Genomic DNA, 21,420 nt, shown 5'->3' with positions numbered 1-21,420 from the left:
CAGACACCAGCCCACTCTCAGAGGTAATATCCTTTCAGTATAGAATCATAGAATCATAGAATAACCAGGTTGGAAGAGACCCACCGGATCATCGAGTCCAACCATTCCTATCAAACACTAAACCATGCCCCTTAGCACAGCCCCTTAGCACTAAACCATGCCCCTTATAGATCACAGCTGTTAAGGTCGACAAAGGCAGCACTTACAAATTCTTGATTCTTTAACATCTGAGGCAGGTAACTCATGCACGGAAATGAATGAAGTCCTAACAGTTGTGTGTGAGTTAAACAAGTGCTTCTGGGGAAGGTATTTCCAAGTTTGCTCGAAGTTCTCAAGCAGCTGCTGACACATAGTGGTGATTCAGAGAAGGAAACTTTTGTTCTTACTGATCCACACTCAACTGCTTCAAAAACTGCGCTAGAAATTAAACCTATAATCACAACACAGCCTGCTCTGAACTCTGCTTTGCTGACATATGGCCTCGGTATGCTTCCTGTCACTGTGCATTTTTCCAAGGACAGATGTGGGCTGTGCAGTGAAGCAGATGGCCTCTGTGCTCCCCACTGCACTCACTACAGCTGCACTACAGCTGCAGACAAAGTCATTTACTGCAAGAGAAGAGGAAACATCCGAACGCCACTTTCAAGAATGGGATTGCATCCCTGTCCTTTACAGGAAGGACACTAAGCTACTTGTAGTAAAATTTGCAACCACAGAAAATAGGTTAGCCAAGAAACAGGGAAATATTTCAAAACATCTCAAACATTTTCTTCTTTTTTATTTCAAACGAGGCACACCAGATTCTTGGCAAGCACTGAAGTGTTTCCTGTCAGCATTTAATAGAAGACTGAACATGCTTAACTCTGCAAGGGAAGTATGAAACACTGCTTTAATATAAAATCAACTCCCAGTTTCCTGGCTTCATGGGGAAAGTACAAATATCCATGTTTCTCTTCAATACACTGATAAATTAAGCCATAAGAGCCATCATAAAGACTGTAATGAAGAAAAAAAGGAAACTGGTTGAGGAATAATGGCTGTCATCCCTGCAGATCCCCATGCTGCTGCTGACATGAGTGAGGCCACAGAGAGCAGCTCAGTGTCACAACGAACAATCAGCACATGTACAGAAATCATACAGCTCAAGAGTGTCTGTTCTTACCAGAGTTAGTCCACAACTTAATCAACCTGCTACAAAAATCAAGACCTGCTAGTAAATTCTTAAAATGACAAACAGCACTCAAAGGACAAGTATTCTGCGATGCAGCACTGACATCATCGTTGACATGTATGTTGTGTCAATCAGAATGATCCCTTTTCCACCACTGCAAATGTGCAACATTCTCAGATTATGAAACTGTAAATACAGGAGTAGATGCAAAAAGCCTGCTTTTCATTGATTTTTTTTCCTGTCCCTGTTCATAGGATGTGCGTGCATAAAGATAATAATGTCACATATGTAAATATTTAGAAGTTCGAGTTTTCAACATGTATAGCAGAAGTAGTCTAATGTTGAGGTTTATAGTATATTCAAATCCAGAAACTGAGACATTTTTCTCTTAAAGAAATACCCCTCATGTCTGACAGCAGATACTCTGTTCACCCATTCTCTTCCTAGGTCTATGCACAGTAATGCCACCAGGGTCTGTGAATTCACTCTTCACCCACCCTGGAATAAACAAAAGGAAAAGCAGGTTGTCCTTGTGATATGCTGAACTAATGAGTTTGAAACTACTGAAATCAACAGTTATTCCACTCAAAAATTAAATAGTGAATATTGCAAAAAACATTGGAATTTCACTGAGGGTTTTTCCGTTATTTTTCACATACCTTCTATTAATTCTTCAACGATTTTTCAAATGTACTCAGGAATTGAATGAATAAAGGGTTCAAAAGGGAACGTTCATTTTACACAGACTTTCAGAAAACTGCTCTTACATTTTTCTCCACAAATGGAAATGCTGTTCATGACCTAAAGGCTTTCTTTAGGGATCATAAATAGAACATTTCCTATTTGAATGGAACTGGAATTCCTAATAACACAATTATGTTTTATACTTTCCCTCTTTCAATATGTATCTTTGAATCGCATCTCAAAAGCGCCAATATAATCCTTATAAATGTGGAACGCCTTTCCTCCATTTAAAAGGAAAGCTGAATAGAAAATGATGAGTTTTTTTCCAAGCTTTTGTCACCACCGTTCCCTTGCAGTTTCAATATCTCACATCTCTACTGTAAGTTTTACTGTCACTGACAGCAGTTGTGGCAACAATATATTCAGTAATTTAAAAAGTCTCAAAACAGTAAATTATTTTTTAAATGTTAACACAAAATTAACTTCTACTATATGCTTTCTAAATTAGAAAATCCATTACACCTCAGAACTTAAAAAATAGAAGAAATTAAAACTTGCTTTAAAAATGCTCTATTACACTCTACTTAATCTAGATTTTGCTCAGGTATCTGTATTTTTTAAATCATGAAGAAGCTAATTTCCTAGGATTGTAATGAGATGCAGCTACGAGACTAGAACTTCATTGTCAAATTGCATAATCCACTAACAACTTCAGGCTAACAGTGAAAAAGTAATTATTGAGAGGCAATCCTCCATTGTATATAATATTAATTTCAAATTTATTAAACCCTAGAATATCAAATACTGAAAAAAAGATTTGAGTACCCAGACTAAATGCTGCATGGTTGTACCTGTACACCCACAGAAGATATTAAATTCTACTAGACTTAACAGCTGCAACGAAACTCTCTTCCTAAACAGAGTAGACAACTGCAATAACCATTAAAAAAGGGAAATCATGATCCTTACTACAGTGCCATACATGCAGGGAAATGCAGCCTGACCCTCAACACAGAAGGCAGTCACAGAACAGCTGTCTGTATGCTCTGAAGCCTTTACCAGACTTAGCACTGATTGTCCTCCAGCGGATGGGATAGATATGTCCTTCTGCAAATATGCAGTGAAAATATACTCTTTCCAGTGTTGCCCATCCAACTCCACCATGTGAGAGTCCACCACAATCCTGAGCACATTAAAGCTTTGGTACTTCAAGCATACAGTTTTGTATGTTGTTTTCTCTCTTCTCAGGACAGTTCTGGGTCTGGGAATAGTTAATTACCTTCAGACTTCTCTGAAGTTGGAGCACAAGTAGATCCTCTCCTAGAAAGGGATTAAAATTACTTAGCTGTCAATTCTATTGACCTCACCTGAAGAACTCTGCTCAACTGGGAAAACAATTCGCATACACAACAAGAAACAGCACCACTCACTCACGTACATCAAAGTGATTTTGTTTTCTAATCGGGAATGAATCAACGAACTCTGTCCCAGACTATTTTTAGTTCAATTAAATATCCTTAGGGGAAAATACATGAACACAAACATAATGCCGTATCTAGGGACTGTTGAAAGATACCATGTATTTATTCAGGCTCTGGGCCTCTTTTAATGTTTTAGTAACTTTGCCTTGGTGAACATTTTGTGTCTAGAATCCGAATCACTGGATTAGCACAAAAGAGCTGGAATCTTCCCTCGCTTTTCACATCCTGCCAGTTCCTGCACTCTTCTGAAACAAGGTCAGACACAGTAGACCAAGTAGTATTTGTTGGCCCTCAAGGACTTGTATTCTGAGAAAAATACTGTCCTACAACTGATTTTGGACACTTACCATGAGGGATTTTGAATCTCTCCTACCAAAAAAGCTGTGGTTACTTTTTGTGATGTTGTTTTGCACAGCTTCCCTGACTTGCTTTGAGATTCAATATAGGAGTCAATACTGCTCCCACACGACCTTTCAGGAATTCTCCTGACATGTCAGCATGTTTCATGTTTAGTTTATGGAGAAAGAAGTTAGATAAAGTTCCTTAAATCACATTCAGTACTTCAGCACTGTGCACATAGATCTCACTGAACTCAGCAAGAGATAAAACTACATTCATGACAAGACTGCACTGAGTCCAGCATGACTCAAGGTGCATGTGTGAGATTTGAGTAACTTATGAACTCTCTGGCAACACCAAACATCTTTTGCTTACAGTTGTGTGGATGGAACATTGCAAGGTTGCCACTTGAGGGCTTTTTTCAAGCTAATATGTAGATTTCAAAGCGGAAATTAAGCAGTGAATTTAAAATCAGAAGCAAAAGTGCAGAGACTCTGGGATATTCCTGGATTTAAAGGGAAAAAGCCCTTCCCATTTCCTGGAAAAATATTTCTTCTCTTACTAGAGTAAATTCGGAAGGGGCAGGGAAACAGCTCTACAAAAAACAAACCACAAACCAGTCCTTTGCCAGCATTCATGGCTGCGCTTACTCCAGGCAGAACCTTTCAGTTCCACAATACTCAGCGTTACAAGTCATGCCACATCTCAGAAACCTCAGGCACTTCTAGTTATGCTGTGTCAGGGTATGCTGGAAGGTATTACAGCTTCATCAGCCACTAGTCACTTTTGTGTCAAGCAGAATCCTAATATGAAAGAGTTTCTTCAAGAAACTGAGACTCTGCATTAGCTGTATGGTGAAATGAGATGCTTTCGGAACACATTGTTCCAGAACAGCCACCCGATGTAGCTGATTGTGAGGACTTGCAGAGCAAGCTCATCTTGAAGTGAGACACGGCTTCTCATGACATCTTGTGGCAGTGTGACAAGCTGACAGGGGTTTCATTTTCACAGAAAGTAATTTAAGATGTTGCAAAACAGTGATATTACAGAAAATCAAACCCACAACAAAAAGCACCAACTCATAATCAAATTAAGCTGAACAGACTAGCAATGCTTCTTTACGTCAGAAAAATTCCCCATAAAAAAATTAAAGACACAAAGTATAAAGTAATAAGACTGTTATTTTATAGTAAAGTCAGAAAACCAAAACAAGTTCAGTTTGAAGCAATTCAAAGTGCATGTGAGCTACAGATCTAAAACCAAGTATTATTAATATTTAATATATTCTTACCTATTCTAACCAGAAAATCAGAAAATCCTTTTCAAATTGTGGCTTGCAGGGAGAGGTTGTTACAGAAGGGGAAAGCTTCATTGCCCAGAAACTTCATTAGAAGCTGATTTAATGAGGCTAACTTATGCTGATATTTATGTTGCGTGTAACTGGAGAAATATCAAAATAGCAAATTTTATTTCTCATTTGTTTTCAAATTCTGAGAAAAAAATGTCTTTTTATTATATTTGAAATAACACAAATTGTCATTCAATACTGTCCTAACTGTCAGTCCCAGAGGAATCAATAAACAGTCCACCCTGTAAAGGAAACCAGAGGTAGCTGTAACCAAATAAAATTAAAACCAACAGAGTTACTTAAGACATCACCTTATTTTCAAAAACATTGTCATCCTCAAAGCACTCGAGAAAGATGTTTTCCCAGTAATTAACTGAGTACTGCTTAATTCACACTATTTTTTGATGGAAGGTATTTCAGTTTCTCTCTATGCAACTTGGTGTCTGAAATCCTGACTTAACCTGTCATATAGCTTCTGGAACAGGTTTTCCTGTCAGGGTAGAAGCAACTGTCTTTCTCCAGACTTTGTTGGAGGATAAAAGAACAAAATACAGGCAAGTTTTATGTAGTCAGAGGTGAGCACTGGAGAACAAAGAGAAAGCTTCTGGGAGGACTGTTCAATCAGAACTACTGCTTTTACTGAGCAGTCAAGAAAAGTGTTCAAAAGCACATCTGCTATAGCACCTTCAAAGAAATAAAATCCTGCACCGAGAGTAACTCATATTTGGCCTTCAAATGTGGAAAAAAAAAATAAAATCTACACTGCATTCAGGTCACACACTCTCAAATTAATGCTTCTGGCAAATTTAGCCACAGCACAAAGACGCAACAACCAACCAAGACCCTCCATTCTGCAGAGGGATTCACATGAAAAGCCATTCCATGCAGTCCTGTTCCCATGGGAAAAGCTCCCTCTGGAGATCCAGCCAAACGTGCACCTGAGAAGGAAATGAATGAGGGAAGTTTTAACCATAGTCTTTACTCAGCTGCTCCCTAGCTGTACAGGGGTACAGCACTGCCATCAGACTAGTGGAAGAGTCAAGAAAAGATGCTTGCACCTGCTTTGGAATTTATTATTATGAAGCAAATAACATCGGTCCTGCATGTAGATATGATCCACGCCACAACATCCCTACTCTGTTCTTAAGATATTTATAATTACTTTGTAAAGGTTGTTTGAAAAATCTGATCTATATCCTTCCAGTACTGCTAATCTTTCCAAACCATGCGTGAGAGGTATACTCGTGTCTTTGTTACACTCACATTATTGTCATGAAGGACATTAGCACAAGTAGAAAAGAGTGTCTCATCAGAGCTAGAACTGAAGAGCCGAGAGGCTCAGGTCCTCATCCATCATGGGCTTGTCACACACAGCATAAGCCCCCTTATGCCTCAGATCAAAGATACATAAGATACAGAAAGGGCCCCTTCCCACAGATACTCTAAAGCAATAGACATTCAAGTCCGTAATATGCCTGAAGGACAACTGAAACAAATGAAATGTGTAAGACCCTGCCTACTGCCAAGCTGCATGCATTTACTTGCTGTGTAATGCAAGACTTTATTTCATAACCTGCTAGAGACTCAAAAGCAGATTTTTGGCATAAGGGGATTTGCTGGCAATTACACAAGATCTTAGGTTGTGAAGCATGGATTGGGCATCTAAGAGTCAAGCCCTCCTGGAATATCACAGGTGAGCTTTTGGCAAAATCTGAAGAGGTTGCTGGGGCAAGAAGTCACCACAGACAATGCATATTGCAGTGTCTGCTATAAAAGACAGCTAAGCTGTTGCTAAACAGAGAAACAGCGATAGGCTACAAATCCAGAAATCCTGATCGCTAGTTGCCTCCAATCTGAAAAATGGTCTACAGATAAAAAATTAGGGTTTTGTCTATTTTCACAACACAAACAAAAGAAAAATCTTGAGACAGTACAACATACAACATGCCACACCAGCTGCCAGCAATGACTTCACTGTCAGGATGCAGAAGCACACTGACTTAGTAGTCACCAGAGGGAGCCACGAGGCATATCACTTGTGTTGCTCTTCCAAGTGTTTGAAACTCAATTTCATGGATCTGCTAAAGAGAAAGATTATTTGTGTCAGATTTAAACACGCTACCTAGCCAGTATTGCAAAGAAGAGCAGAGCTACTTATTTATCCTCTTTTTTTTTTTTTTTCCTCCTGCAAGGAACCCCAATAGACATTCAAATAACCTTCAGGTAGAAGCTAAAAGAATCTTGGAGAATATTAACTCACTGAATTAAAATAGACCTCTGTCACTGAAAGAAGGCTGGGAAGCAGAGAGGCAGAAAGTTAATCTTCAGGAACTGTGGAACCCTGATACAAGAATGGATTTCTCCTGCTTTCAGGAAGCAGTTTCTGAAGGTCAGCAAAGATTTCTTCATGTAACTTGGTCTTCAACCGACAGAGACATTCTCCAAACCTAGATAATTTGCCCAGGAATTAGAACATAGAAGACTGCTCAATCCGCATCCACAAGGTGCTGTGGAAAAAAACTGTTAAGCATTAAGAAAGTAGTACCTGCAGAAGACCTCTCTAGGCTAAGCTTACAGTAAATTAATATTGTTAGGTGATAATGAAACACCTCACCTATTTCTCCTTCAAATTCTGTTTTCTAGAATTGATCATAACTAGTTACGGGACACTATACTGGGAGCTTCAGGTGCCTGAACTGTGCAGTCCTAACTTTGTGTGCACATATCCCTTATGGGCTGTAAAAGGCTCTGGAATAGCAAGATCACAACCAATTTGCATAACTTAAGACTCTATGCTCTTCTTGTGCAGTGCTGATGGCTGTGTCTGGAGGTGGAAGAAAGCTCAGTTTGGTTTTAAGGCCTGAAAATGAGCCTCAAAGGAGCTTTATGCTAGAAGCCTCTAACCTCAGCACGCAAACAGTAAATTAGTTTTTAAAAATAAGAAGAAACTGTCTTTTTCCTTTGTTATGACTTCTCATCCAGTCTGGATAGAGCATGTTTTCAAGAATGGAGGAAGGCCTGTTTTTCAATTTTCATCTTTACTGAAACCTTGGGATACAAACACAGCCAACCTTGAATAACCTTCCCCTGTCTACATGGGACAGAAAAAGAGATGAAGCAGTTCCAGCAGTCACAAGCTGGAACTCAACGCCATACAAGGGCAGAGGGCCTCCTCCCCTAATCCACGAGGAACATTTACATCATCTAGTTATCCTAAAAGGGGAGAGCAGAGGAGCTGTGTGCAATACTAGAGAGCAGCTCGGAGCACATCCAATCCCTTGTGCAAATGCTTATTTAGATAGGAACAGGCAGGAGACATATGAAAACAGACAATTAATAAATTAGGACATAACTTCCCAAATAGGATAGACGTTTTGAAGCTCAGGATACTTCTTTGCCGCCTTCACCCATTTTTTGGTACTTCACCTGTAGTCATACCAGGCCCTACACTTACCTGGAAGTACCAGATACACTCAGCTGGGAGCAGAAATCCCAGAGACTGCAAAGGAAAATGACCACTCATTCCTCTTCGTTTATATGCTATACCATAATGTATGATTTGTGCTTAAGAAACTCAAATGAACAACAGTTTCTTACATGTTCCATCCCTGTGGACTGCTTTCCTTTGACTAGTATTGTCTTTGCGTAGTGAAAGGCTTTGTACAAACCACGTTGATCACTTTAGGAGATTTCTTCATCATTTTTACCTTCACAAGAAGACTAATCTGACAAGATTACGAAGATGAGGATAGCTTAAATACTTCAATCATTTTGTCTCTCAGAATCACCTGTGTATAAAGAACCATTACATTAACCCAAACAGTGGCTGCAGTGGCACCAGCCTGACCAGGAACTTTGCTGCAGCACAGGGTAGCAAGGAACCCGACAATTAACATAAAGACCACCTTGAAACCAGCCTGCAAGTGTACACTGGTAACGGGGATTATTTTGTCAGTCATTGAAAAGGAAGGGCTTTACAGCTCTAATTTATGCTTTACTGATTTTCCACTGTAATACAAAGACTCAAATGTGAATACAAACTTTATCAGCAGCTACTGGTGCCAAAGAAATGTGTGTAAATCAACCCACCATGAGCTTGTGTGAGTCTGAGGGAGAGACTGAAGCTCTCACTGTCTTAATTTGTAACAGCCTCTCTTCCATCAAGGCACCTTATCACAACAAATCAGCATATAAGAAAGCTAAAGAAGCCCCCATTGAAGTTTAAAAGGTTTGATCCAGTTACTTTTGTTAAGCACTATCTTCAGCAGAGCCACATCCAATTTCAATTAGGGAAGGCAAAAATCAAACCATGTTCAATTCATTTCCTCTATATGTGCCTTCAAGACACTAAGACGTCACATGATATATCCTGCGCTTTTAAATCCCATTTTTAACCAAACTTGTCTCAAAACAGAAAACCTCACTTTAAACCCAAACCTTTCCATATATATTGCACATAGGCAGCAAAAGACAGTGACAGTTTTGAGGGAAAATCTTATCATCACCTCCATTTCATTTGAGAAGGACTGTCTTGTAGCACTTAAAATTTTAAACCTCATTTTCATAAGGAAATGCACCCTGAAAACTACTAGTTACACACCAAGTACTTTCACTTCCATTTCAGTATCAATAAATAATTTAATTTCTTTTCTGTAATCCAAAAAGTACCAGAGTGAAGAACATTAACCAAACACTTTTCAGCATCCAGTTAAGAACTGAACAAGACTGAAAATCCAGCCAAAGGGACGGAATATCCACTCTCTCCATCTTAAAAGACACTAGAATAAACAATGTGGACGAGACTGAATATAGCTCCTTTCTCTCACCGATTCTGTTCAACAAAGAAAAACCCAACCCATTTTAATGTGCAGCTTTATTTGAAAGTGACTTAAGAGTTTTGGTAACACAAACTTTTATACAAAATTGATACAATAAAAAATAAACTTCACAGGTTTCCTAGTATAGATTATGGGGCTGCAAACTCATAATCAAACGTACTACGTAGAAAAAGGTAACTTAGTTCAAAGTCTTGTTTACAGACCAGCACCAAATGATCCTGAAAAATCTAGTTGAACTCTATATGCCAAAAAACCCAAAGCCCACTCAAAACATTGGTTCATAAGTAGTAAAGTCTCATTGCAGGTGTTCTACCTCACTGTATTTCCGATTTACAGTAACAGTTGTGACAAATCATACACAGGAAACATGTTAAGATTTCAAACAGTATCTTCAGGAAGTAAAGGTCAACTTTTGCGTGCCTGGTATTTTAAAAGTATTTAAGGAGTCATGGACAACAAAGTAGTTGGACAAAACTTTACAAATTGCCATTTCCAAAGAACCCCGAATTCCATTAAAAAACAATCCAAAGCCCTGTAACAGTTCCTTTTAAATTATTCAATTTCAGAAGATCAATTTTGCGGATCTTTGGATAACTAATTATTTTCATTGCTATGTCTGCAGTATCAAAATCCTATCATATAAACTAGCAGAGTTATTAAGTTCCCAAGGAGGGTGGTGGCGGCATACATACCGTCCTGCAATTCTTTTACCATTCTTACCATGGGCTCAGCAGAAAGTCAAGCTCCTCCGAAAACTCATCTTTTTATTATTTTTACCTTTGTTTCTCAATCATGTTTCTCAAACAAATTCCAAGAGCAAGTTTCTCATTATACACACAGTTCCTCAAATGTCCCATTTTTGGAGGCAGCTGTGCAACTTGGCCTCATGCTGCCCTTGTAGGCACAGGAAAGGTATTGCTCCTCAATTATTAAGGCTGCAGAGAGCTACCAGACAGGAGTAAAACACTACTACTCCAATTGTGAAAGTACCTGCTACTGTAATTCTTACACCTGCTGGTCTGTGTCCCACAAAGCAAAATGGTTCTGGATCATGCAATGTCATGTAATCCCATTATACCTTGTAGAAGAATGCAAGGGTCTGTTTTCCACTCTCTGCTAGGCTTGCCTGTCACTTTATGATTCCTGGGCTCATCAATCTGACTTGTTTTATTGTGGATGTTCATGTAGGTGTGCTAGGAACAGCATCAGTGTAAAAGGATGCTAACTCAGTGACCCCAGAAAAAAAAATACTGTAAGTCTTCCCTAGAAACTGGAAAATTACTCCTGAAATTCCACTTCCTTTTACGTCTCTCTGCCTCTTTCTTTCATCTTTAAAACGTACACTAACCCTCCTTTATCATCACTCTCCACCCTGTCATACCCATGTAAACAAAACCCAGTGACAGAATAATCAAGTTTTGCCATTGAAAGAAAGCACCATAGCGCTAAACCTTTGCTCCTTTTAGTAGTCACAGCAGCATTTAGAGATTGAAATCTCATACATACTATTGCTTAAAATCTTGCTCCCAGATCCTCTGTATTAATGTACTCTGCAATGCTTTGATCCTGGTATTAAACCAAAGAGATACTGAACATATTTATATGATCGCAGGAACACAGACAGTAGTTTCTGTAAATTTCTAGCTACCTAAGTTTGTGTGCAACAGACCTACTTTGTGCCTCATGACATTTACAATGCAGATTTAGTTCTCCTGTGAGGCTGATGATTCATTCGCTATTCACTGGCCTTGAACAATTTTCCCATAGCCACCTCTTCCAGCGTCATAGTCTTGCCGATATTCATCTCGGACCTTAAAAGAAGCACAATAAAGACAAATGATTTCTCAGGCACTATTACGCCACCAGAATACAGTCAAACTGAGTTCACTACAGGTAAGTGGCCACAAATAGCTGACTGACAAAGCAGGAGACAAAGTGCATTGCACAGAAGACCAGAACACAATATAAACCACCTTCATTTTAACAATGTCCAGGGTGACTCTTTTATCAAGACAGCCAAAGTGAGGATGGCTAGTCTCGTGCTTCAGCAGTAAAAGCATCTGCTACCTGTTCTGCTTCAGGTAAGAAAAGTTCTGTCCTTTGTGATCTTGACAGCCTTACATTTTCTGGGCTAATTTATAAGAATTATCAACCCAAGCAGCTAAGAAGTTTGTGAAAGTATTTTCGGTGAAATATACGGAAAAAGTTACTCTTAGCGGGTAACATCATCATGGATAAGATGTCTTGCAGATTAATGTATCGCACTATCTTAAACAATAATTGCTAAGTTCCTATTCCTGAAATTGTTCTGAGTGTGTTCATTCAAAAAGCAATAATTTGGCAAAGTTACCAGTCCTTTTAAAACGAGGCTGTACAACAACCTACCTGGCCCCCTGATCTTCCACGACCATACTGTCTACCCTCCTTAAATCCTGCATCCCAGTCTGTCCTTATGATCCTGTCATCGAGTCTGGTTCCATTGATGTATCGCATTGCATTTTCAGCATCTTCTCTTGCATAATACCTTAGGAATAGGTTAACGAAAAATTGTGCTTCTGTTTTCAACACATGAAAAAAAGAACGATATTAAATAGGCTACAAAACCAAGCATTTCATAGAATCATAGAATGGTTGGGCTGGAAGGGACCTTAAAGCTCATCCAGTTCCAACCTCCCTGCCATGGGCAGGGACACCTTCCATGGGATCAGGTTGCTCAAAGCCCCATCCAACCTGGCCTTAAACACCTCCAGGGATGATACATCCACAACCTGAATCATGTCCCTCCTCCTAAAAGCAACCAATTTTATGAAGCTATGTGGGCTGAGAAACCTGCTAGTAAAACAGAGTAATGTGCAGGATTCAAGGATATTAAAATGCACATATTGCATCAAGTCCATCAACCATGCTCACCCTTAAATGCATACAGCTCTATTATCACAGAATCAAAGAATGGTTTGGGTTGAAGGGACCATGAAGCCCATCCAGTCCAGTGCCCCTGCAGTTAGCTGAGACACCTTCAAGTCGATCTGGTTGCTCAGAGCCCCATTCAACCAGAACTTAAATGTTTCCCAGGATGGGGCCTCCACCACCTCTCTGGGCAACCTGGGCCAGTGTTTCACCACCTTCAGCAAAAAAAACCTTTCTTCCTAATATCTAGTGTAAACTTCTCTTATAGTTCAAAATCATTACCCCTTGTCTTATTGCTACAGGCCCTACTAAAATGTTTTCCCCTCTCATCTTTCTTATAAGCCTCCTTTAAGTATGGAAAGGCTGCAATAATGTCTCCCCAGAGCCTTCTCTTCTCCAGGCTGAACAACCCCAACTCTCTGCACATGTCCTCATAGGGGAAGAAACTAAAGAAAAGATGAGAACCCTCATGCGTGCTCTGTTCATGCTGCAAACTTCCACCACACGGATGAGCTCACTGGAACCGTGAGCAGAATGATTTGCAAAGAGACTTGTGTGCAATGGAGTCAACACACAACAGGAATGCAAAAATCATAGATGCACAGAATAGTTTGGGTTGGAAGGCACCTTAAAAATGATCCAGTTCCAAGCCCCCTGCCATGGGCAGAGACACCTCCCACCAGCTCAGGCTGCCCAAGGCCCCATCCAGCCTGGCCTTGAACACCTCCAGGGATGGGGCAGCCACGGCTTCCCTGGGCAACCTGTGCCAGGGCCCTCAAAGGGAAGAAATTCTTCCTTACGCCTAGTCTGAATGTGCCTCCTCTCCAGTTTATACCCATCGCCCCTCATCCTATCACTAGAAGCCTTTGTGAACAGTCCCTCCCCAGCTCTCCTGTAGGCCCCTTTCAGGTACTGAAAGGTCGCTGTAAGGATCTCCTTGGAGCCTTCTCTTCTCCGGGCTGAACAACCCCAACTCTCTCAGCCTGTCCTCATATGAGAGGTGCTCCAGCCCTCTGATCATCCTTGTAGCCCTCCTCTGGACCCGTTCCCACAGCTCTGTATCCTTCTTACGTTGAGGATTCCAGAACTGGACACAGTATTCCAGATGAGGTGTCACAAGAGAGGCACAGAGGGGCTGAATCCCCTCCCTCGCCCCGCCGGCCACGCTTCTTTCGACGCGGCCCAGGACCCCGCCGGCCTTGTGGGCTGCGAGGGCACGTGGGCGGCTGCAGTCGAGCTCGTATCGAAGGCACCGGGCACCGGGCTGAGCCGCGGAGGGCCAGGCCCGCCCCCCGCCCGCCCCGCGCGGAAGGATACTCCACGAAGCAGAAGCCGCAGGCGGTTTTCTTCACTTTGTCCAGCCCCATGATGACCTTCTTGATGTCGCCGCTCTTGCCGAAGAGCTCGTGGATCTGCTCCTCGGTGGTGTAGAAGGAGAGGTTCCCCACGTACAGCGTGCAGCTCCTCCGCAGCAGCCGCTCCTGCTCCGACCGCGTCCCCTGCGCCGCAACCGCACCGTAACCGCACCGGTTCCCGCGCGCCGGCCCCGCGCCCGCCCGCCCCGCCGCCCCCGCTCACCCGGAAGTGCTGGTCCCGGTACTGGCTCAGCGCCGCGTACGAGTCGCTGCGCAGGACGCCCAGCGTCCCCCCGGAGCACATGGCCGCCCCGCTGCCCGCCGGCCCGCAGCGCCGCCCCCGCCCGGCGCCTCCTCCCGCCCCCGGCGCGGACCCCGCCAGTCACCCTGGCCGCGCCCCTCAGCGCAGGCCCCACCCCTTACGTTGGTCACGCCTCTCTCCCCGCCCCCACGATGGCCACGCCCTTCAGCACAGACTGGAAAACTGGTTGGCTGGCCGGGCCCAGAGAGTGGTGGGAAATGGAGTTAAATCCAGCTGGAGGCCAGTGACAAGTGGGGTTCCCCAGGGCTCAGTGCTGGGTCCAGCCCTGTTCAATGTCTTTATCAATGACCTGGATGAAGGCATCGAGTGCACCCTTAGCAAGTTTGCGGACGACACTAAGCCGGGTGGAAGTGTCGATCTGCTGGAGGGTTGGGAGGCTCCAAAGGGATCTGAACAGGCTGGACTGCTGGGCTGAGACCAATGGCATGAGGTTTAACAAGGCCAAATGCCGGGTCTGCACTTGGGGCACAACAACCCTGTGCAGCTACAGACTGTGAGAAGTCTGTCTAGAAAGCTGCCTGGAGGAGAGGGACCTGGGGGTGTTGGTTGACAGCGACTGAACATGAGCCAGCAGTGGCCCAGGTGGCCAAGAAGGCCAATGGCATCTTGGCTTGGATCAGAAACAGCGTGACCAGCAGGTCCAGGGAGGTTATCCTCCCTCTGTACTTGGCACTGGTGAGACCGCTCCTCGAATCCTGTGTTCAGTTCTGGGCCCCTCACCACAAGAAGGACGTTGAGGCTCTGGAGCGAGTCCAGAGAAGAGCAACGAAGCTGGTGAGGGGGCTGGAGAACAGGCCTTATGAGGAGCGGCTGAGAGAGCTGGGGGTGTTTAGCCTGGAGAAGAGGAGGCTGAGGGGTGACCTCATTGCTCTCTACAACCACCTGAAAGGAGGTTGTGGAGAGGAGGGAGCTGGGCTCTTCTCCCAAGTGACAGGGGACAGGACGAGAGGGAATGGCCTCAAGCTCCACCAGGGGAGGTTTAGACTGGACATTAGGAAAAACTTCTTTACAGAAAGGGTCATTGGGCACTGGCAGAGGCTGCCCAGGGAGGTGGTTGAGTCACCTTCCCTGGAGGTGTTTAAGGCACGGGTGGACGAGGTGCTAAGGGACATGGTTTAGTGTTTGATAGGAATGGTTGGACTCGATGATCCGGTGGGTCTCTTCCAACCTGGTTATTCTATGATTCTATGACTCTCCTCCCGCACTGGCCACGCCCCTTGCCCCTCTCGCCCCTCACGACGGCCCCGTCCCTTCCGCCCCGCACACTGGCCACGCCCCTCAGCACAGACCCCGCCCTTCGCTATGGCCACGCCCCTCACTACCGTCCACGCCCCTCGCCCCTCCCGCTGGCCGCGCCGCTCAGCACAGACCCCGCCCCTCGGCACCTTCAGCCCCTCAGCACCCACACCCCCCTCGCGCCTCTGCGCACGCGCCCCCGCCCCCGCCCCCACCTCTCGCGCCCCCGCGCACGCGCCCCCGCCGCCTGAGGCGCCCCGTGAGGCGCCCCCCTCAGCGATCTGGCGGCGCAGGATGGCGCTGCGGCGGCTGCTGTCGGCGCTGCTGAGCGACCCGCGCGTGGTCGAGCGCCTGTCCGAGACGCGGCCGATCCGCGCCGCCGCCCGCCTCACCGCCGCCGCCCTCCTCCGCGGGCAGCTCCGCCTGCGACGCCTACGCGACGCCTTCCGCGAGCCCGGCGAGCGGGGCCGGCCCGGGTCGGGCCGCCCCGGAGCGGCGCCCTGAGACCGACGGACACGGCGGGACCGCGGCCGCTGAGGAGCAGGAGGAGCCGCCCCGCAGCCCGGCACCGACCGCCACACGCTGCTCCCGGGGCCACGGAACCCCCGCCCCCACCCTTGGGCCGCTCCCGGGGCCACGGACTCGCCTTAAACGCCGCGGACTGAAACCGGCCTGACGCGCCTGCCGAGAAACTTGAAATAAAACCGCATTTCTCACCGGAGTGCCTCGAACGGTGTCTGTCTGTACGGCAGTAAACGCTCCGCGTTTCGTACAGCTTTGATAGAAAAAAAGCTCCGAGTGATGCCGGATAGGAAAATCGCCCGTTTTACAGGTAGGTAGCGATCCTAAGGGCACACCCCAAGTCTGTGGTGGCAAGGCTTTTTTGGGGAAAAAAATGACCGATAGAGCCATTCTAAATATAAATATGGAAAAGGAATATTTAAATTAAGTATAAATACAGAAAAGGATGTGTGTGATGCATCGTATGTGATGCACTGGGCTTGTTTACTGAAGTTGCTGTATCTGACGAGGTACAAGATTAAAATAGTTCACGTTTCTTCACAACTCGTTTTCAGGGTTTGTTCTGGCTGATGAGATTCTTTGGTCAGCTGGGGAGGATGATGTCCATCCTTTGTATCGCCCCAGGTGAAAAGAACCTTATCTGAGATACGGTTTCCAGCATTGCTGGTGAAATTAAACCTCCCACCAATAAAGACTTAGGTGTGCATAGATGGGAAAACTACACACATGGTGTAAATTGACAAAACTGGCTGGTATGACAAAAGCAGCGTATTCTCAGTCCACGTTAGCATTTGCAGTCCAGGTTCTCTCCCTGGCTCTATCACAGGTTACCTGTGCAGCGGTAGAGGTCATTGTGCCATGGGAATGGTGCTCCTTCACACCCCCGAAGACTTTCAAGATCTACCCCGTCGAGGTTACTGGGAATCATAAGTCTTATGAAGATAATTTTCAAAACATCAACCGTTCAAGAATGCTGGAAACAGTAACCAGGACATGGAGTACCAGCTGTGGCACGCGGGTACTGTCCCAGTGCAAAAGAGGAAAAGGAAATTAACTTGAAAAATACATTTGGCATCATGTTGCTTTCAAAGTGACTTCCACTACTTGGTGAATCATCAGTACAGACATACACATACCCAGTCTCCCTTACCTCCCCCCAAAACATGCACTTTTAGTTTACAGGCCTGTCAGTAACAAGGATTGAAGGATGTGGGGCAAACACATAGAGGAGGCAACATAAAACGCTTCATTAGAGAGCAAGAACTGTGTTCCTTACATATCTAGGTTGTATGTTTAGTTTGGAGGCAACAGGCAAATCCTTCAACACTGGTTTTTCCTCGCTTCCCTGTGGAATCTGGCATCAAGCAATGTTATTCTTGTCTCTGTTGGTAAACCTTACGTAAAGCTGTGTGGATAGACAACTGCAAAAAGCGTTATTGCCTCTGTGAGCAGAAACAGTTCAAGCTCAGATTCTCTTCACAGGGAGAAGCTTGGCCTGCAATGCGTGTGCCAAATTAGTAACTCGATCCGTGTCAGGATGGTTTGGATCCAGAAATTCACCCAGGCAAAGATGAAAATAGTACCATATTGTTAAATATATGAAAATAGTACCATATAGTTAACCATATTGTTATACATCATTCTCAGCTGAAGATCGGGGTTGTTTCTATTCGACTTCAAAAATCCAGCTGTTGGCCGACACAGAGACAGGACGCGTCTGTCATTCTCACTAAACTGATTTAATGGGGAGCAGTTACTGAAAGGGGAGGGGTACAGGGGATGCGGCTCCTCCCACGCTCCCGCAGAGGCGGTGAATGTCTAACCTCGCGGTAAGCCAGTTCGGAGATCGGGGGAAATGCAGCCAAAGGATCAAATCCCTGCATTTACCCCTTTTCTTCCTGTGCAGCCCCCTGAGCCAGCTCACTGCAGAGCCTGCTTTGCTCCGTTGCGGGCAGTGAGGAAAGCCGGGAGAGGCGCAGTGGGAGCCCGCAGGGGAAGCACCGCCCCGTTAGCAGCCGCTAACCAACAGGCAGACTTGACGCCACCAGACAGCATTCTCAGGCTGCTGAATGTCATGTGTATGTAGCACGTCCACAGGAATGGAACTGTGTCGAGGAACACTAAGCAGGCAAAGCTCGGATTTTAGGATTTAGCACAAGTACTTATGCTGAAGCATCTTCCACGTTCTAAATCAGATTGCGTCAGGTCAACACTGGGGATTTTTCAAGACAGAATAGTTTGGGTTGGAAGGCACCATAAAGATCATCTAGTTCCAACCCCCCTGCCCTGGGCAGGGACATCCCACTAGATCAGGTTACCCAAGGCCCCATCCAACCTGGCCTTGAACACCTCCAGGGATGGGGCAGCCACAACTTCCCTGGGCAACCTGTTCCAGTGTCTCACCACTCTCATGGTGAAGAAATTCTTCCTAACGTCTAGTCTAAATCTGCCCCTCTCCACTTTATACCCGTTCCCCCTTGTCCTGTCACCACAAGCCTTTATGAATAGTCCCTTCCCAGCTTTCTTGTAGCCCCTTTCAGGTACTGGAAGGTCACTATAAGATCTACTTGGAGCCTTCTCTTCTCCAGGCTGACAAGCCCAACTCTCTCAGCCTGTCAAATCAGAATCACCCAAGACAACATTACAGTACTGGTTCCTGCATTGTGGCTGCAGCCTGGTCTAAGAACTGAGAAGAGGCTCTTTTTAAAAGCATAAACCAAAACCTTACTGAGTCAGACCAACTTTTGTCTAGTTCCACAACCTCTCTCCAGCAGCTGAGTTAATGCCTATTATCAGTAAAAAATGACACAATCCACAAACCCTCTTGTCAGAGGTTATGGGAACTTTCAGAAATCAATCACACACAAAAAGCACTCGGCCTGAATCACAGAACTGGCTGTACCGAAGGGTACAGAGGGGAACAGAGAAAGGGAACAGAAACACAGAGGAGCTCACGGTGCTGCTGCTGGTGCTAAAGGTGGATCTGGGAAGAGGAAAACCTCACAGCAGCTTTGGGCACCAACCAAGAGATGTGAAAAACTGAAACATTTTTCTCCTAAGATCTAAAGGCTCTGCTGTTCTCTGTCTACCTGAAGGATGTATAGTCCTAACTGACTTCGCCAGTTCCCACTGAATAGGAAGGGTATGCGTGGTGGGTCTTCCATTGATAAGTGTGGAAATATCAAAGTCTCATTTTTGAATGAGACACCACATTTTGTAAGCGTGGCTCTGACTGTACCAGGGATTATAACAAAGACATGACAGTCGTTGCAAGTAAAGTTGTTTGCTTGCTGCTCTACTGTTTGGCAGAGAGTTTCTTCTTCAGACCCAGCCATATCGATGACTTCTATATGTGTGTCACTCTTCTTGATATTAAGCAGAGACCTAGGAGGCATGTACGTGTGAGCGAAGAGCAGAGTGTAGCGTCTTGAGTGGTTTGAGGACTCCGGAGAGTGCATGAGTTGCTCCAAGTGAAACAAACACGGTATCAGTCCTCCCTGGTGTAAGCACCCAAACAGCAAAGCCCCAAGAATGTTAAAAATAATGACAGGTTTCCACCTCACAGATCTGTTCTGAGACGTGCTGAACAGGACTAATGGCAAGATGAGGGGAATGAGGAACCGAGGTTCTTGGTGACTGACTAGGGAGAGACACACCAAAGGAACAAAATAAAACAGCAGTAACGTGGGATTACCCTCAGAATGCGCTAATAGCCCAGATGAGCCACGGTGATTTGGGGTAACCTGTATTAATTGCTGCATACATTTCTTTAACATTTTAAAACCAGCACCAATGGCCAGAATATGCAAGATCCCAAAGAGCATTATTCCATTGACTGCAAAATGTGTAACTCGTGGGTGACATCCATGCAGTGCAAGATTAGAAGGATTAAGATTATAGCTGAGAAAATTTAAAGGCGTCACTACCATTTTCTCATGTAATTGAGCTATTACATCAAATGGGCTTTCTTTAATGCTGTAGAGGTTGTCCAAGCCCATGGAGGTAAAATAGAAGGTGTCGGCCGTTACAAAAACAATGGCAGTAAAACACGCACATAGGACAAGCTTCAGGAAGTGGTGTATGACAGCTTTAATGCTCTTTTGAGAGTTGATAACTGAACCTGCCCAGTAAAGCAGAGGCATTAGCGCAAACGCCAGAAAGGTTGGCCTGTTGAAAAATCCAGCAGTTGTTACGATACCTATGAAAGGGCTGCTTGCAGGCTGCATTAAGCCACCACCAGACTTCCCTGGGGAAACCAATACCATAAGAAGAGCCAAGAGAAGTCCTTCAAGTGCATTGGTAAACGTCCTTGTGTAAAATACCAGAGTAACATACGATCCGGCCAGAAGTACCAGTGTTTTCCATGGATCTGCTTCCCAGAAAGGAGCTAACCGATAAACGCTATAGTCGAGTACGAAAGAAAAGATTGTAAAGAGAAGGCGAGGCGACACGAGAAGGGTGTAGCTGTTGATGCAACTTGAACATAGGCCCAGCTGCTGCAGAGACTTGATCACCCAGTAGGTAACTCCAGAGGTCATTAACGGGAAAACAATAGTTCTGCAAGGAGAGTTGGAAAGGAACTCCCAAGGATAATAGACCTGTAGGTTTAAAATATCTCCTATAGAGGAAGAAAAAAAAAAAAAGATACGTACATGATAGACTTTATTCAGGAATTCAGCGCTGGGGACACACCAGCGCACATCACGATGCGGAGCAGCCTCGACACGTCTGAGGCCGCAGCCGCCGGGGACGCGTCCAGGAGCTCGCACCGACCTGCAGCGGCCCCGAGCGCCGCGGCGGGGACGGGGCTCCGTGCGGCGGCAGCGCGCCCGCCCTCGGCCCCGCGGGGACCGCGCCCTCTCGCCGCCCCCGGCCGCCTCACCTGCCATCACCTCCGGCGCCTGGAAGAACTCGTCGGGGTGCAGGTAGCCGGCCTGCGGCAGCAGGCACCACCCGGCGCGCAGCGCGGCCAGCAGCGCCCACAGCGCCCGCATCGCCCTCCGCAGCGCGACCCGCGCCTGCGCGCCGCCCCCCGCCCGCCGGTGGCTCCGCAGCGCGGGGGACGGCGACGGCCCCGCTGCCGCCCTGGCCGGACCCGCAGCCCCGGTGTGTGCGCAGAGAGGCCCACGCAGGGGAACGGGAACCGTTCGGTTCCCGTGTACGGACAGCATCCCGTGGGAGAGGACAGGGCATGAGTCCGAACGCTCTTACAAGCGA

At 45.4% G+C, this 21,420-nt stretch overlaps 2 protein-coding genes across 2 annotated transcripts; both read right to left on the bottom strand.

The window, feature by feature from the left end:
- Nucleotides 1-9,877: 9,877 nt before the first annotated feature.
- Nucleotides 9,878-14,448, bottom strand: NCBP2 (nuclear cap binding protein subunit 2). The gene is made up of 4 exons (XM_069865397.1): nucleotides 14,347-14,448; nucleotides 14,086-14,267; nucleotides 12,247-12,385; nucleotides 9,878-11,672 (listed from the first exon to the last, which is right to left on the bottom strand). The coding sequence occupies exons 1-4, from the start codon at nucleotides 14,425-14,427 to the stop codon at nucleotides 11,601-11,603; spliced, it is 474 nt and encodes a 157-aa protein (XP_069721498.1). The 5' UTR covers nucleotides 14,428-14,448; the 3' UTR covers nucleotides 9,878-11,600.
- Nucleotides 14,449-19,265: 4,817 nt separating this feature from the next.
- On the bottom strand, nucleotides 19,266-21,239 carry PIGZ (phosphatidylinositol glycan anchor biosynthesis class Z). Its single transcript, XM_069864579.1, has 2 exons — nucleotides 21,086-21,239; nucleotides 19,266-20,821 (listed from the first exon to the last, which is right to left on the bottom strand). Exons 1-2 carry the CDS (start codon nucleotides 21,195-21,197, stop codon nucleotides 19,266-19,268), a joined length of 1,668 nt encoding a protein of 555 aa, XP_069720680.1. The 5' UTR covers nucleotides 21,198-21,239.
- Nucleotides 21,240-21,420: the final 181 nt, after the last annotated feature.

Source organism: Phaenicophaeus curvirostris, chromosome 10 (assembly GCF_032191515.1).
Source record: "Phaenicophaeus curvirostris isolate KB17595 chromosome 10, BPBGC_Pcur_1.0, whole genome shotgun sequence".
NCBI lineage: Eukaryota > Metazoa > Chordata > Aves > Cuculiformes > Cuculidae > Phaenicophaeus > Phaenicophaeus curvirostris.
This window is presented reverse-complemented; position numbering and strand designations above follow the sequence as displayed.